Raw genomic sequence first — 17,310 nt, forward strand, 5'->3', positions numbered from 1 at the left:
TGAACCCAGTATCGGATCACGGGAGACGTTGCGCAGGTCCTGCTCTGTGGGATCGTTCCATCAGCTGTTTGGCACTCCTGACAGCACGTTTAGCCAGCCCGTTCGACTGTGGGTACTCGGGGCTGCTGGCGATATGACGAAAGTCCCAGCGTGTCGCAAAGTCTCTGAAGTGTTGGCTGGTGAACTGACTGCCGTTGTCGGAAAGCAGCTGATGGGGAGCCCCGTGGACAGAGAAGTTGCGTGCCAGTTTCTGGGCAGTTGCTGCGGAGGTTGGGCTCGGGAGTAGATCAATCTCAAACTAAGACCATCTCAAACTGAGTCGACTAAGACCATGCCGCGCCAATCAAAATGTTGGTTGCTACCAAGGGAGGTCAGGAACTGAGTGTGAGAGAAGTGGTTGCTTTGGCTGGTGTCGCACATTGCACAGGACTCTACCTGCTCATGTATCAGTCATTCCAGGCCAGAAGAACATGCTTTTTGTTCTTAGAACAGTTGCCTCTGTGCCTGGCTGTCCCCCCATGGACATTATCAAAGTATTTGCCGTGTAGGGAGGCAGGAATGACAGCTTTGAGGCCCTTTACGAAGATGCCGTCCTGTAGCACCAGTTGGTCACGAATGGAGAAGAAGGGCCGAATTGCAGGTGGCAGTCAGTTCTGCTTCTCCGGCCACCCATGCCGTAAGACAGAGGAGAGTGATGGTAAGGTGTCGTCAGCAGCAGTCTGGGACTGCCAGGTCCTCCAGGCAGGACGAGGGTACGTAAGAGACCGTCATGACAACGAAGCTGTGCTCATCCGCTGAAAGTGTCTCGCAGGTTTTACGTGGAGCACGAGACAGGGTGTCCGCCAGGTGCAAGTCTTTGCCCCGTTTGTAAATCAGGGAAATGTTGTACCTCTGTAGTTGCAACATCATGCGCTGGAGACGGGCTGGGGCAGCGTGTATCGGTTTGTTCAGAATTCTGATAAGTGGTCTCGATAGACAATAGACAATAGGTGCAGGAGTAGGCCATTCGGCCCTTCAAGCCAGCACCGCCATTCAATGTGATCATGGCTGATCATTCTCAATCAGTACCCTGTTCCTGCCTTCTCCCCATACCCCCTGACTCCGCTATCCTTAAGAGCTCTATCTAGCTCTCTCTTGAAAGCATCCAGAGAATTGGCCTCCACTGCCTTCTGAGGCAGAGAATTCCACAGATTCACAACTCTCTGACTGAAAAGGTTTTTCCTCATCTCCGTTCTAAATGGCCTACCCCTTATTCTTAAACTGTGGTTCGATTGTGACTGTTTTTTCGAAGATGAAGTCATTGAACTTCTTGCAGGCGAGAACGACCGCTGGCAGCTCTTTTTCAATCTGCGCGTAGCGTCGTTCCGTGTCCGCCACGGTGCGAAAGGCATAGGCAACGGGTCTGTTGCCATCACCGTTGTTTTGGAGTCAGGCCGCTCCTTGCCCATATTGGGAGGCATCGCAAGTCAGTGCAACAGGCTGCTTAACATCAAAATAGGTGAGAGTGGGGGCACAGGACATCTATTGTTTAAGAGTGTGGAACGCTCTCTGTTGCTGTTCATGCCAAGACCATGCAGTATCTTTGTGGGTCAGCTGGCGCAGTGGGGCTGATAGTTCGCTGAAACTCCGGAATGAATTTCCCCAGGGAGTTTACCATTCCAAGGAATCTCTGCAGGCCGGTCACGTCAGTGGGTGCTGGTAACTCGTTGATTGCAATAGTCTTTGATGGGTCAGAGTTTGAGACCGTCACTGGTGAATACATGGCCCACGTAGTTCGCCTCACTAGCCCGGAATTTGCACTTGAGGGGGTTGAGCTTGAGGTTTATCTCTTTGGCGCGGTCGGTCAAGAACTCTCTTTAGGTGTGCGTCGTGCTCTTGGACATTTTGTCCGACAGTGAGCATGTCATCAACAATAATTGAGCATGGGTAGCCAGCAAACAGTTGTTCCATGGTGCGTTGGAAAACCTCGCTTGCCGAGCTTATGCCGAATGGCATGCGCAGAAATCTGTAACGTCCAAAAGGTGTACCGAAGGTGGTTTAGATTTTTAGATTTAGAGATACAGCGCGGAAACAGGCCCTTTCGGCCCACCAAGTCCGCGCCGCCCAGTGATCCCCGCACATTAACACTATCCTACACCCACTAGGGACAATTTTTACATTCACCCAGTCAATTAACCTACAAACCTGTACGTCTTTGGAGTGTGGGAGGAAACCGAAGACCTCGGAGAAAACCCACGCCGGTCACGGGGAGAACGCACAAACTCCGTACAGACGGCGCCCGTAGTCAGGATCGAACCTGAGTCTCCGGCGCTGCATTAGCTGTAAGGCAGCAACTCTACCGCTGCGCCACTGTGCCGCAGTTAGCTTGGAAGAGTTGTGATCCAGCGGAATTTGCCAGAAGGAAGTCTTGGCATCGAGGGCGGAGAATACTGTAGCCTTGCCCAGTTGCACTGCGATGTCTTCTACTGTGTGCATAGGGTAGTGTGGACGTTTGATGGCAGTGTTCAAGTCCCTGGGATTGATACAAATCCGTATTTCTTCCTTGTTCTTTGTGGTTGCTGCAACCATGGTTGAGACCCAGTCCAATGGCTCAGCAACAGGGGCAATCACACCCAGAGTCACCATCCTGCTGAGTTCGTTTTGTCCGCGATCCCGCACAGCAAGGGGGATCCGGTGGGTGGGACGGACGAGCGGCAGGACCTCTGGGTCGGCCGTGATTGTGCACTTGACGGGAAGCTTGCCGAGATGGTCGTCGAAGAGATCCCCGTATTGTGAGATCCCCATACTCTTCTACATCCCGCAGCTCCGCTCTTGCTCCCCCTCCCCCCACTCGTAACAAGGACAGAATCCCCCTCGTTCTCACCTTCCATCCCATCAGCCAGCGGATCCAACAAATCATCCGCCAACATTTCCGTCACCTACAACGAGACCCCACCACTGGCCACATCTTCCCATCCCCTCCCCTCTTTGCATTCCGCAGAGACTATTCCCTCCGTAACTCCCTGGTCCACTCGTCCCTTCCTACCCAAACCACCCCATCCCCGGGCACTTTCCCCTGCAACCGCACGAGATGCAACACCTGTCCCTTTGCCTCCCCCCTCAACTCCATCCAGGTGAGACAGAGGTTCACCTGCACCTCCTCCAACCTCATCTATTGCATCCGCTGTTCCAGATGTCAACTTCTTTACATCGGCGAGACCAAACGCAGGCTCGGCGATTTCTTCGCTGAACACCTGCACTCAGTCCGCATTAACCAATCGGATCTCCCGGTGGCTGAGCACTTCAACTCCCCCTCCCACTCCCAGTCTGACCTTTGTGTCATGGGCCTCCTCCAGTGCCATAGTGAGGCCCACCGGAAATTGGAGGAACAGCACCTCATATTTCGCCTGGGCAGCTTGCAGCCCAGCGGTATGAACATCGACTTCTCCAACTTTAGATAGTTCCTCTGTCCCTCTCTTCCCCTCCCCCTTCCCAGATCTCCCACTGTCTTCCTGTCTCCACCTATATCCTTCCTTTGTCCCGCCCCTCCTGACATCAGTCTGGAGAAGGGTCTCACTATGTGGCGGAAGTGGCGGCGCCTAACGGCTGCGGCTCGCTAGCAGTCTGTTCGTCTTTTTTCCTTTTTTTTGTTGTGTGTCAGTGTTGGGATGGTTTCTGTTTTTTTTTGGTTGTGTAGGTGTGGGGGGTGGTGGTGTGGGTGGAGGGGTGTGGGGGGGGGAAACCTTTCTCTTTTAGGTCTCTTCCTCACGGCGCGGGGTGCGGCTCGGCCGCTGGGCCTTCCATCGCCCGGTGCGGCTCGGCCGCTGGACTTAACATCGTCCGGTGCGGCTCGGCCGCTGGACTTAACAGTGCCCGGTGCGGCTCGGCCGCGAGGCGCAACATCGCCCGGCGTGGCTCGGCCGCGGGACTTTTCATCGCTGGTGCGGCTCGGCCGCTGGACTTAACATCGCCCGGTGCGGCTTGGCCGCAGGGCCTTCCATCGCCCGGTGCGGCTCGGCCGCTGGACTTAACATCGTCCGGTGCGGCTCGGCCGCTGGACTTAACAGTGCCCGGTGCGGCTCGGCCGCGAGGCGCAACATCGCCCGGCGCGGCTCGGCCGCGGGACTTTTCATCGCTGGTGCGGCTCGGCCGCTGGACTTAACATCGCCTGGTGCAGCTTGGCCGCGGGGCCTTCCATCGCCCGGTGCGGCTCGGCCACTGGACTTAACATCGCCCGGCGCGGCTCGGCCGCGGGGCCTAACATCGCTTGTGCGGCTCGGCCGCTGGACTTAACAGTGCCCGGTGCGGCTCGGCCGTGGGACCTAACATCGCACGGCCCGGCTCGGCCGCGGGACTTCGCTGCGCACGGCTCGGCCGCGGGGCCTTCCGTCGCCCGGCTCAGCCGCGGGATGTTTCAGCGCCCGGTGCGGCTTGGCCGCGGGGACTTCCATCCCCTTGCGGGGACTGTGCGGGTCGGTCGGGGACGAGCTGTCTGTCCGTGGGCGTGGGGAAGAGAGTGGAAGTTTTGTTGCCTCCATCACAGTGAGGGGGTGTTTGGAGTCACTGTGATGGACGTTTGTGTTGGGGTCATGTGTCTTGTGTTCTTTTTTGTGTATGACTGCTATGTAATTTCGTTCGGTACCTTGGTACCGAATGACAAATAAAGCTCTGTTGAACTGTTGAACTGTTGACCCGAAACGTCACCCATTCCTTCTCTCCGAGATGCTGCCTGACCTGCTGAGTTACTCCAGCATTTTGTGAATAAATACCTTCTTTTTCTACCAGCATCTGCAGTTATTTTCTTACACTACCCGTGTTGTAAGAGGAACTGTTGGGTGGAGCCATGCGCGGGAGACAATCGATGGTCCGCCGAATCAAAGGTGACCAAGCCTAGGTCATTACAGGCAGCGATGCCCGGCAGGGGAGTCACTTTCTCCCGGACGACAAAAAAACTCAGACTGCAGAATCGTGACGCCAGATGGCACTGTAACACGATGGTTCCAACGGGGTCGATCATACCCCCCCCCCCCTCCAAGGGAATCAGCGAGGCTGTGGTTTGTTTGATGCCCTTGGCATTCTGAATCCTGTGGAACTCAGATAAGGATAGAACGTTGCAATGAGCCCCAGTATCAAGTTTAGCCGTAACATTCACACCGTTAATGAGGAGGGTGACCATGGGATCGAGATGTTTACCAGACAGGTCCGACAGGGAATGTATGTTGATGTTTAGTCCCTCGATAGCAGGCAAGCCGGGCTCGTTGGGCACAGGGAGTGCTGTGGGAATTACGTGGGATGGGTCTGGCTGTAGCAGATTACTTGGTCTCAACTCTGTTCCCGCGGGAACGACAGCAACGGATGAAGTGATTTCTGCGTTTGCAGTAACTGCAGATTTTTCCCAAAGGCAGGGCATCGTTCACGACTTGCAACATGCCAACCTCCACAGCTCCCACATTGATTGATGAATCCGGCATAGGATCTGCCGGGTACTTCCGAAGGAAGGCGCGGAGCCCGGTAAAACGCGCCGGCAACATTTACATCATAGTGGGGACCCCGGTCCCAGAGTCCTGGTGTGCGAGTCTGTCAACTCTGCAACACCACAGCGATCCTCAGCCCTTTCCAGTGTTGGGTCCGCATCACGTATACGTCCATCCCGCACCTTGTCATTTAGAACACCAGTCTGTCGCGGATGAGACTGTCGCACAGGTTTTCTAATGCACGTCGGCTAGCAATGTTTTTTAAAGAGCTGATATAGGCTTCCACTGGCTCACCTTGCATCTGCCTGCGCGCAAATAATCTGTGGCGCTCCATTAAGAAATTGGTGCGTAGCTCACACAGCTGTCTGAACTTGTTCAGTAGGCAGGCAGGATCGTCTATAGATTCTGCCGGGACGATCTGAACACCCGTGGGATCTAACTGGGCCGGAGCGTAGTGGAACCGGTGTGCACGTCGAATGGCTTCTGCAGCAGCCATGTTGAGGAGGATATAAACGTTGAAGTCCTCTTCGAAGATGCGCCAACGCTTGGCGAGGTGGTCGCCATCAAATACGAGCGGATCGGGCTTGCGAAACGCAGCAGCCACAGCGAGAACCAAACTAGGCGAGTACAGGGTCCAAAACTTCTGACACCGTGTTGTTTAATCAGACCCATACACAGGAGTAACTGCTCTTTATTGTAGCACCAGCGGAGGAAACACTACATGCTATCATCTCCCGTCTCCGTAGTCAGCATCCAGTCTGCTGTGAGACGGTGGAAGGCAGCTTACATAGTCCAGGTTGGGATGAAGATCTGGACCGGACCACATGTGGAATGTGCAGCATGCATAATAAGTGTGGTGATAGATATAGTGAAGGCGATCTAATGTGGTTGGTCTACGAGGAGTAACTCAGTAGTTGTCAGGGGTTATGGGGAGAAGGCCAGGGGTTATGGGGAGAAGGCCAGGGGTTATGGGGAGAATCAGGGGTTATGGGGAGAATCAGGGGTTATGGGGAGAAGGCCAGGGGTTATGGGGAGAAGGCCAGGGGTTATGGGGAGAATCAGGGGTTATGGGGAGAATCAGGGGTTATGGGGAGAATCAGGGGTTATGGGGAGAATGGCAGGAGAATGGGGCTAGGATGGAGAGATCGATCAGCCATGATTGAATGGCGGAGTGGGCTTGATGGGCCGAATGGCCTAATTCTGCTCCCGTCAACTCATGAACTCAGCAAGACAGATAACGCCTCTGGAGAACATGGCTAGGCAATGTTCTGGGTCGGGACCCTTCTTCAGATGGGATAGGTATTACGAACCACTGGAGGGACCTGGAGGGGGGATGCTGAGATGGAAGGGGGGGACCCGGTAGGGACACAGAGAACGAGGAGGGGACATGTGGGGGGGGGGCAAGAACAAAGGGAGGACCTGGCGGGGGGGGGGGGGGGCGGCAGACGAGAACAAAGGGGGTCCTGGCGGATGTGGGGCCGCCGAGAACAAAGCGAGGACCCCGTGGGGTGGCCGCCCTGCTGCCACGTGTGATGGCAGGCAGAAGATAGGACGGTTCGGTGAGCCTTTGTAACTTTGACGGCGACTCTTGTGTACTGCCAGGGTGAGGCCTGCTACGTGATTTCACCGGGTTGTACACAAAACAAAGCATTTCACTGTACCCCAGTACATGTGACAATAATGTACAATTGAATCATTGAAGACTACAGGCATTTGATTGATTGATCACACAGTTTATGAATCGGGAGCTGTTTTGAGAATCCAAAGATAAAAATATTTTTGGTTTGGCTTTATATAATGCCATTGTTATATCCACACCACATGGCTCAGCGGTAGAGTTGTTGCCTCACAGCGCCAGAGACCCAGGTTCGATCCTGACTACAGGCATTATCTGTATGGAGTTTGTACGTTATCCCCGTGCCCGCATGGGTTTTCTCCGAGATCTTCGGTTTCCTCCCACACTCCAAAGACGTGCAGGTTTGTAGGTTAGTCGGCTTGGTATAAATGTAAAATTGTCCCTAGTGTGCGTAGGGTAGTGTTAATGTGCGGGGATCGCAGATCGGCGCGGACTCGGTGGGCCGAAGGGCCTGTTTCCATGCTGTATCTCTAAACTAAACTAAATCTAACTATTCAAACTCCACTCCCTCAGCAAGAATAAAGAGACATTTCGGTCAAAATATTAAATTCCAGAATTACTTTTTAAATTCCCAATTCCGTCCATTTCAATTTTGCAGGTAATATGACTTGTGGCTACCTTATCAAAACAGTAAACGTTCCCACAATCTTTACAGCTATCTTTCAGGCAGCGCAGCAGGCAGGCAGTCAGGGAGCATTTCACTTTGTCGTGCTAGGTTGGTTGAGGTAGCACAGTGACACAGCTGGTAGAGCTACTGCCTCACAGCACCAGAGACCCGGGTTCGAGCCTGACCTCGGGAGCTGTCTGCGTGGAGTTTGCACGTTCTCCAGGCGGCCCCCATTTCCTCCCACATCCCAAAGACGTGCGAGCCTGTAGGCCAATTGGCCCTCTGTAAATTGCCCCTGGTGTGCAGGGAGTGGACGAGAAAGTGGGATAACACAGAACTAGTGTAAACGGGTGGATCGATGGGCGGCGTGAACTCGGTGGCCTGAAGGGCCTAGAAACATAGAAAAATAGGTGCAGTGCGTAGGCCATTCGGCCCTTCGAGCCAGCACCGCCATTCAATATGATCAAGGCTGATCACCTAAAATCAGTACCCCGTTCCTGCCTTCTCCCCATATCCCTTGATTCCTTTAGCACGAAGAGTTAAATCTAACTCTCTCGTCAAAACATCCAGTGAATTGGCCTCCACTGCCTTCTGCGGCCGAGAATTCCACAGATTCACAACTCTCTGGGTGAAAAAGGTTTTTCCTCATCTCAGTCCTAAATGGCCTAACCCTTATTCTTAAACTGTGGCCCCTGGTTCTGGACTCCCCCAACATGGGCCTGTTTCTGTGCTGTATCTCCATAAACTGTACTACAGCACACTATTTCTGCAACGGTAAAATGTACAAAGACTAACTTACTTGTCGGAAGAGGTTGGGAAAGTCATCTGTACTATCAACCTTGCGAATCCCTTTACCCCCGCCGCCTTCAGATGCTTTAATCATTAGTGGGTATCCAATCCTTTCTGCGATCTAAACATAAACATGGGAAAGATTGGCTTAACTTTAATAAGGAGGTTGCTTAATATCACAGTACATAGAACTGCAGTCTTTGCAAGAAGATCCCAAGAAGATTGGTGCAAGAAAAATGCCTGGATAGAGTGGACGTGGAGAGGATGTTTCCACTAGTGGGAGAGTCTAGGACCAGAGGTCACGGCCTCAGATTTAAAGGATGTTCCTTTGGGAAGGAGATGAGGTGGAATTTCTTTAGTCAGAAGGTGATGAATCTGTGGAATTCTTTGTCACAGAAGGCTGTGGAGAACAAGTCAACGGATATTTTTAAGGCAGAGATGGATAGATTCTTGATTGGTCCACGTGTCTGGGGTTATGGGGAGAAGGCAGGAGAATGGAGTTAGGAGGGAGAGATAGATCAGCCATGATTGAATGGCGGTGTAGACTTGATGGGCCGAATGGCCTAATTCCGCTCCTATCACTTATGAAGCCCAAGGACTAATTAAATCGAGTCCATGCTTCAAATCGCCATACAATGCAGAGGGAAGAAATTCCTCCTCATTTCAATTTTACGTACTGTGACTTTATCTTGAACTCATGCCCCCGAGTTTTAGAGGAAACACACTCACTGCCGTTAACTTTTTAAACCTCCTCAGAATGTATTGTTTCAACTCAGAATGCCTTTCATCGTCCAAGAGGGCGGTCTCTAGAGATGATAATGAGCGCAACACTATACTTCACACTGGAAAGTCGCCTTTTTAATGCCACAAGCATAAAATACACTTGTGATAAGAGTGAAGCTAGATAACTGATCAGTCATAGTCGTCCCTACCCATGACCTCTTTCTAACAGCTATCCTCCCTCTCCTCCACCAGTCTGAAGAAGGGTCCTAACCGAAACACTATCTTTCTATTTCCCTGTACAATGGGCGGCACGGTGGCACAACGGTAGAGTCGCTGCCTCACAGCGTCACAGCCCCAGGTTCGATCCCGACTACGGGTGCTGACTACATGGAGTTTGTACGTTCTCCCCGTGACCTGCGTGGGTTTTCTCTGGGTTTTCTCCCACATCCCAAAGACGGGCAGGTTTGTAGGCTAATTAGTTTCTGTAAAATTGTCCCTAGTGTGTAAGATTGAACTAGTGTGCGGGGATCGCTGGTCGGCGTGGACTCGGTGGGCCGAAGGGCCTGTTTCCACGCTTTCTCTCTAAACTAAACTAAAGAAACAAAACTGCAAGTCCCTGCAGAAATTTGTGTGGTACTTCCACAGAATGCAAGCCATTAGTTATTAGAAGTTTATCGATGGAAGGAATGCATGCGTTGGCTTATATTAGAGTCACAGAGCGATACAGCATGGAAGCAGGCCCTTCGGCCCAACTTGCCCACACCGGCCAACATGTCCCAGTTACACGAGTCCCACCTGCCAGCATTTGGTCCATATCCTTCCAAACCTGTCCTATCCATGTACCTGTCTAACTGTTTCTTAAATGTTGGGATAGTCCCAGCCTCAACTACCTCCTCTGTACATCCACCATCCTTTGTGTGAAAAAGTTACCCCTCAGATTCCCATCAAATCTTTTCCCCTTCACCTTAAACCTATGTCCTCTGGTCCTCGATTCGCCTACTCTGGGCACGAGACAGGTCACCTGAGGCAAGAGACTCAGATTACACACCTCTAGAATATCACCCCTCATCCTCCTGCGCTCCAAGGAATGGAATCGCAACCGACCCAAGTTATGCCTATAGCTCAGACCCTCTAGTCCTGGCAACATCCTCGTAAATCTTCTCTGTACCCTTTCCAGCTTGACAGCATATACTGCAGCTAGGTTAGCAACAATTCTTCTGCCTTGTTTTGTCACAGGTACAATAGTTCGTACCTCTAAACCTTCAGTGGCGTCTCGTACACATCCGGTCATGTACAGTTCTTTAGGGACACTGACAGTCTTCTTCAGCCTCTGATCTTCCTCTGTCCATTCAAGAACCAGACCTAGATTATGACAGGACATAACGTATATAACTCCCCAAAATAATAAGACAGACACAAAATGCTGGAGTAACTCAGCGGGACAGGCAGCGTCTCCGGAGATAAGGAACGGGTGACGTTTTGGGTCGAGTCCCAATATAATAGACAAGAGATCAGTGTCAGTCAAGTTTAGAGGCACCTGCAAGCCCATCAATTGAAACGTCCATCCCACAACACCACCTTTGTTGGATAATATATCCACCTCAGCGTAGAATGGAAGGCAAGAGATGAATGTTCCTTATGTTATGGAATATTGGTTAATAAACAGAAAACTGTTGAGGAGTTTCAATGCCGGATGAGAAACAAGGCTCTTTGCTCTTGAAGGTAATAGATGCGTAAACGATGGGCCGAATGGACCAATTCTACTCCTATCACCTGTGAACTTGAAGGCAGGAAATGGGATGAGGAGGCAGAGGTCAGCCATGATTGAATGACAGAGTAGACTCGATGGGCCGAATGGCCTGGTTCTACTCCTGTAACTTGTGAGATGTGACACTTATTTAAAGACTGCTAAACACTGCTAACCCTTGCTGCGCTGAGAATTCCAGCTCTTTATACAGCCCAGGCCCAGCATAAGGAGCCCCTCAGACCAAAAATCATTTCCCTTCCGGCATCGGGACCTCAACAATTTCCAGATTTTTACCAATATTCCATAACGTAATCAACATTCACCTCTTGAACTTCCATTTTAAGCTAAGGTGGATATATTATCCAACAAAGGTGGTGTTGTGGGACGCACGTTTAGATAGATGGCTTGCAGGTTGAAGTTCCAGGATTTTGTTCCTTTGCTTCCTCATCCTGTGATCTGGGTTCGATCCTGACCTTGTGTGCATTCCATGTCAAGTTTCCATATTCCTCCTGTGACTGTGTTGCTTTCTCTCGGTCGCTCTAGCTTCCTCCCACATCCCAAAGATGTGTCGGTTGGTAGGTTAATTGGTAACTGTACATTGTACAGGTGAGTGGTAGATTAGTAGGGGAATTGATGTGAATGAGGGAGGATATATTGGAACTACTGTAGGATTGGTGAAGATTGCTGTTTGATGATCAGCGTGGATCTGGTGGGCTGAAGGACCTGTGCCTTATGCTCGCCTGACTTTCATGACTCTATGAGTGGGATTCATCGTCTTACCATTTCCACTCCAAGGCAACGTCGGTATCCCTGCAGTCTGTGCTACAATAGTCGATGCTACTTTGTCCCCTAAGGACCACATGGCTTGGCTTGAAGGACCTGTAGGAAATAAAAAGGACAAGAACTATTGCAGACAAGAGTGAGACAGCAGAGCAGCTCCAACTGAGGAGAACAGGACAGGAATTCATCATTAGTTGGTTGCGAGACAGAGATAGACACAATGCTGGAGTAACTCAGCGGAACAGGCAGCATCTCAGGATAGAAGGAGTGGGTGACGTTTCGGGTCGAGACCCTTCAAATGTTGGAGTAACTCAGCGGGACAGGCAGCGTCTCTGGATAGAAGGAATGGGTGACCTTTCGGGTGTCGACCCGAAAGGTCGCCCATTCCTTCTATCCAGAGATGCCGCCCATTCCGCTGAGTTACTCCAACATTTTGTGTCTATCTTCGGTGTAAACCAGCATCTGCAATTCCTTTCTACACAAATCAGAGGCAGCAGTGTTTTGTGCCATGCTATGGAAATTCGTTCACATTAGCTAACAGAAATGCGATACCTTGTTTATCTAAAACTTTGTGTAAATTTGTTTTTGAGAGATTGTGGCACTATTTGGAGTGATTTCAGTGAAATCAGAAAGCATTTACAGAACAGCACTATGTCACATTGCACAACTTATCCATATTAATTTTATTCTAAATCACGTGAACCTACTTTCACTTTCCTTCATCTTTCCTTCAATCTTTGTTGTGGCAGAAGTTGCAGTTTGTGTATCTCTAGAATATTTCCAGCCAATAGCAGATTTGTGCTTTGTACCCAACGGTGTAAAATATTGATTTCTCCAATTTCAAGCACCCCTTGCATTCCCTCTCTCTCTGCCCCTCCCCCGCCCGAGTTGTCCTGCTAGTTCCACTGTTCACATCCATATATCCTTTCATTATCACCTCTTCCACAGCCAACAGTGGACCATTGTGAGCTCCGCCTTTCTGATTTGTCCTGAACCTTTTCATACCTCTCGTTTCCCTCCCCCTTGACTCTCAGTCCGAAGAAGGGTCTCGGCCCGAAACGTCACCTATTCCTTTTCTCCAGAGATGCTGCCTGTCCCGCTGAGTTACTCCAGCATTTTGTGTCTACCTTTGGATTATCAAGGACTTGACCAAAAAATAAATTCCAATGATTCAGCGATTCATTGTTGAAAAAAAATTCTTACCTAAAAACGCAATGTTATATTTCTGAAGGAGCTCTGGAAGTTTGGGGTTCTCTGATGCATGACCCCAGCCAGCCCAGACGGCCTAGCAGAACACAAAAATATCAATTCTATACATAAGTTGATCCACCGGGTGGCGTCAGCCATGGCTGCCTCGCCAACAGTCTGTCTGTCTGTCCCTTCCTTCTTTTGTTGGTTGTTTGTATGTGTTAAATGTATATTTTTAGAGATCTTTAGCTTGTTTTATGTGGGGGGTGGGTGTTGGGGGAAACATTTTCTAACCTCTTACCTCGACGGAGATGCGATTTTTTCCCGCATCGTGTCTCTGTCCGCACTGTGGCCTAACATCGTGGAGTTGGCGGCCTTTGTTGGAGACCGACTTCGGGAGCTCGAGATCCCATTGCACATTAGCCTCCAATCTACCAGAAATTCACCTATGGCTAAAGTTGATGCAAATCTCTGCAAGGGCCTCTGCAATACTAGCAACACGATGGCGCAGCGCTAGAGTTGCTGCCTTACACCGCCAGAGACCCGGGTTCGATCCCTACTGCGGGTGCTGTCTGAACGGATGTTGTACGTTCTCCCCGTGGGATTTCTCCGAGATCTTGGGTTTTCCTCCCACACTCCAAAGACGTGCAGGTATGTAGGTTAATCGGCTTGGTATAAACGTAAATTGTCCCGAGTGTGTGTAGGATGTGCTAATGTTCGGGGATCGCTGGTCGGTGCGGGCTCGGTGGGTCGAAGGGCCTGTTTCCGCACTGTATCTCTAAACTAAACTAAAGTTATGTCCACTCTGATCGAAAGACAATCCACCCTCTCTCATCTGCACCTCTGTCATGCCTGTAGCATCAATACCCTTGAATGTTGAGCTGCCCTTCTCACACCCATGTTTCTGTTATGGCCACAATATCCCAGTCTCCTGAGCTGACCCCAAGTTTGTTTGCCTTAACTATTAAATGTTGTTTTGAATGTTGTAGCAGTATAACTTACCTGCACTGAGATTCTTTTCGCAATGTCCACAATCAGTTCCACGTTGGCATAATTGTTGTTGTTAGGTCCTCCAGTCACTGGAACATAGTGATCTGCCATTTTGATGTATTCTAAATGGACAGTATTACATAATTTGTACATGTCTTAGACTAGAAGAGTTCAGAAGTAATGGACTTAATTCAACAGCAACAATTACAATTTTTACACAAAGGCTTTTGCGGAGTCAGGAGAGGGCAGGAACGGGGTACTGATTGTGGATGATCAGCCATGATCACATTGAATGGCGGTGCTGGCTCAAAGGGCCAAATGGCCTACTCCTGCACCTATTGTCTATTGTCTATTGCATACCTGCATTAGCCTTCAGATCTTCTGGAGTCACCATAACCACAAACCGAATGGCTTTCTCATTGCGAAACATCTCGTAGGACCATCTCCGGATGGACCTCATACATTTGACGGCGGCTATGCCATTGTTGGCGATTAGAACCTGGCAAAGAACATTGTTGTTATGAGTCAACAAGGTACATTGGTACAAGCCCCAACACTCTTCAAAACCTGTGGAGACATTTAGAAACAAGCAACTGCAGTTTGCTGGTTTACCGAGGAGAGACACAAAATGCTGGAGTCACTCGGCGGGTCAGCCAGCATCCCCGGAGAACATGGATAGGTGACATTTCGGGTGGTGGTGCTTCTTCAGACTGATTGCACGGGTAGGGGGGATGAAAGCTAGAAGAGTGGATGGACAGGTTTAGAGGGACATGGGTCAAATGCAGGGAGGTGCGTCGAGTGAAGGTGGCCCACCCCTGGTTTATGTGGCTGCTTATCTAATCCATCCTTGAGGATATCCCAAATGTCCATTCAATGCAGTTTATCTTAAGAGATAGAGTGTGGAAACAGGGCATTCGGCCCACCGAGTCCGTGCTGACCAGCCAATCGCCCCGTTCACTAACACCAGGGACAATTTTACAACTTACCGAACCAATTAATCTACAAACCTGTACGTGTTTGGAGTGTGGGACGAAACCGGAGCACCCGGAGAAAACCCACGTGGTCACGGGGAGAACGTACAAACTCCGTACAGACAGCACCCGCAGACAGGTTGGAACCCGGGTCTCTGGCGCTGTGAGGCGGCAACTTACCGCTGCGCCACCGTGCCGCCCTGAAACCTGATGCGGTTCCTACCTTTTCAATAACTCGATTCCCTCCAAACCGGGTGACAAACTCAGCAGGAGAAGCCACGGTGAAATCCCGATGAAGATCCAGCCTTTGGTCCTCCCTGCCCTTCTTTGCTAGATGCAAACCTGACATACTAGGCCTGGAACAAAACAAAAAAACTTTTTAAAGCAGTCATTAAAAGTGAAGCCATCTATCACCTTTAGATGTTTCCTTGTGTGTCTACCCGCTATAAACCCCACCCACCCCGAACATCCCCCACATCCCTTGAATCCCAGCAGAAATCTTTGATTCGATTCATATTAATCTCAAATATTAAAAGGTCGTCTGGTCCTCATTCACATCAATGTCATACACAGAAACTTAGAAAAGTCAAAAAGGCGACATGTAGCTTCAAACGAAAATAAATGTCCTATTGAGAAAAAAACCTAACAAGCCAAAATATAAGTGCGAAAGAGAAGAATCACTGAATAAATGTGTAGGAACAAAAACTGCAGATGCTGGTTAAAATCGAAAGTAGACACAAAATGCTGGAGTAACTCAGTGGGTAAGGCATCATCTCGGGAGAGAAGGAATGGGTGACGTTTCGGGTCGAGACCCTTCTTCAGACTGATGTCAGGGGAAGGGTCTGAATAATCACTGAATAAACACTTTGAACAAGACGTGCCTGCATTTGCAGCAGAATTTTAAAAATAGCTTTGTGAACGCTTTCTCCAGTTCAATTTTTTTGTGTCACATGATACACAATGGTGAAGTGCAATGAGGCATTAATTTATCATGATTTGTGCTGCAGCTGTTCTCAATATTACAGCATTTTTTATTACGGGGGGAAAAATTAAACGTAAGTGAGTGTTAAACTTAAGTGCTCAATGGCTGTTGACAACAACACTCAGTTTTCTATGATCAGAAAAGAGTCCAGATTCATGAGGGCTTTCCCATTCATCACAATTTTGTTCCTTGTCACAGTCCTCAATTAAATAGTGTAGGAAGGAACTGCAGATCCTGGTTTAAACCGAAGATGGACACAAAATGCCGGAGTAACTCGGCGGGACAGGCAGCATTCTCTCCAGGGATGCTGCCTGTCCCGCTGAGTTACTCCAGCATTTTGTGTCTATACTCAGTTAAATAGCATCTCTTTATGCCAATTTAATGATTCTCAACAAGACTACAGCGTTTCATTGAGCCCAATGGGGAGGCTGGCAGCCATGCATTTTATCTGCAAGATTAATGCTAAAATGTGTTTGTTATCTTGGCGGAGTTACACTTCTTTTACATTATTTTTTTTCCAGACATAGTGAAATGAGGCCAATTGAAGTTTTTTTTAGTTGAGAGCTACAGTGCGGAAACAGGCCCTTCAGCCCAGCGATCCCCGCACACTAACACTAGGGACAATTTTACATTCATACCAAGCCAATTAACCTACAGTCCTGTATGTCTTTGGAGTGTGGGAGGAAACCGGAGATCTCGGAGAAGACCCACGCAGGTCACGGGGAGAACGTCCAAACTCCGTACAGACGAGCATCACTAGTCAGGATCGAACCTGGGACCCGGGTCTCCAGCGCTGTAAGGCAGCAACTCTACCGCTGCGCCACCGTGCCGCATTTGGCTTTGAAGAAAGTTTTAAAGCAAAACCTCCCGTAGTAAGCTTGCTGTTGTAGCTCAATATTAATTACTCGTGTTAACTTTATTTTAGCACAATGTACTACCTTATCCATGGGAACCATAGACAATAGACTGTTTTAGAGAAGACTGATCATTAAGAGCACATTTCTCAGTCAGCTAATTAGTAACAAGGACATAATGTGACCTTACCAGTCACAAAAAAAACCATTACAGATTATCTAAAGGATGACGCACAACTTTACTAGTTATACCCCCAAACATAGTTGCTGAAATGTTTCTTACATGAAGAACTACTTGTATTTGTAACGGGTCTTTCACTTAAGAATCTGTCTCAAGGCCATTCTCAGAAGCACAATAAAACAATGAGACAAAGAAGGAGATTTTGAAGTAAAGATTAACAACAACAAAAACTAGAATACTAGAATCCGGGTCAAGCAGCATCCGTGGAATGAGAAATAGAGTTAATATTTCAGGTCAAAGACGATCAAGAGATTTTTGATTAAACCTTGCTGACTGTTCTTATGGGAGCAATCAGCCCCAACCATTTTAAAGGAAGTAAGTCCCAAACATACACAGTGAATTCAAGGCT

The 17,310-nt window shown here is 49.6% G+C and overlaps 1 protein-coding gene across 5 annotated transcripts in view; it reads right to left on the minus strand.

Annotated features, from left to right (window-relative positions):
• acacb (acetyl-CoA carboxylase beta) overlaps window positions 1–17,310 on the minus strand; it is a 121,259-nt gene that overhangs the window by 101,657 nt on the left and 2,292 nt on the right. For all 5 annotated transcript variants that reach the window (XR_013548904.1, XR_013548903.1, XR_013548905.1 and 2 more), the window contains exons 2-8: window positions 15,108–15,240; window positions 14,274–14,412; window positions 13,926–14,035; window positions 12,939–13,020; window positions 11,736–11,834; window positions 10,461–10,570; window positions 8,496–8,606 (exon numbers count right to left, since the gene is read on the minus strand). Coding sequence is in view for 2 of the 5 variants with exons in the window: in XM_078421736.1 (XP_078277862.1) it covers window positions 8,496–8,606; window positions 10,461–10,570; window positions 11,736–11,834; window positions 12,939–13,020; window positions 13,926–14,035; window positions 14,274–14,412; window positions 15,108–15,240 (784 nt within the window). In the remaining 3 variants the exon portion in view is untranslated. The remainder of the gene's footprint in view (window positions 1–8,495; window positions 8,607–10,460; window positions 10,571–11,735; window positions 11,835–12,938; window positions 13,021–13,925; window positions 14,036–14,273; window positions 14,413–15,107; window positions 15,241–17,310) is intronic.

The sequence above is a fragment of the Rhinoraja longicauda genome, chromosome 25 (genome assembly GCF_053455715.1).
Source record: "Rhinoraja longicauda isolate Sanriku21f chromosome 25, sRhiLon1.1, whole genome shotgun sequence".
Taxonomy (NCBI): Eukaryota; Metazoa; Chordata; class Chondrichthyes; order Rajiformes; family Arhynchobatidae; genus Rhinoraja; species Rhinoraja longicauda.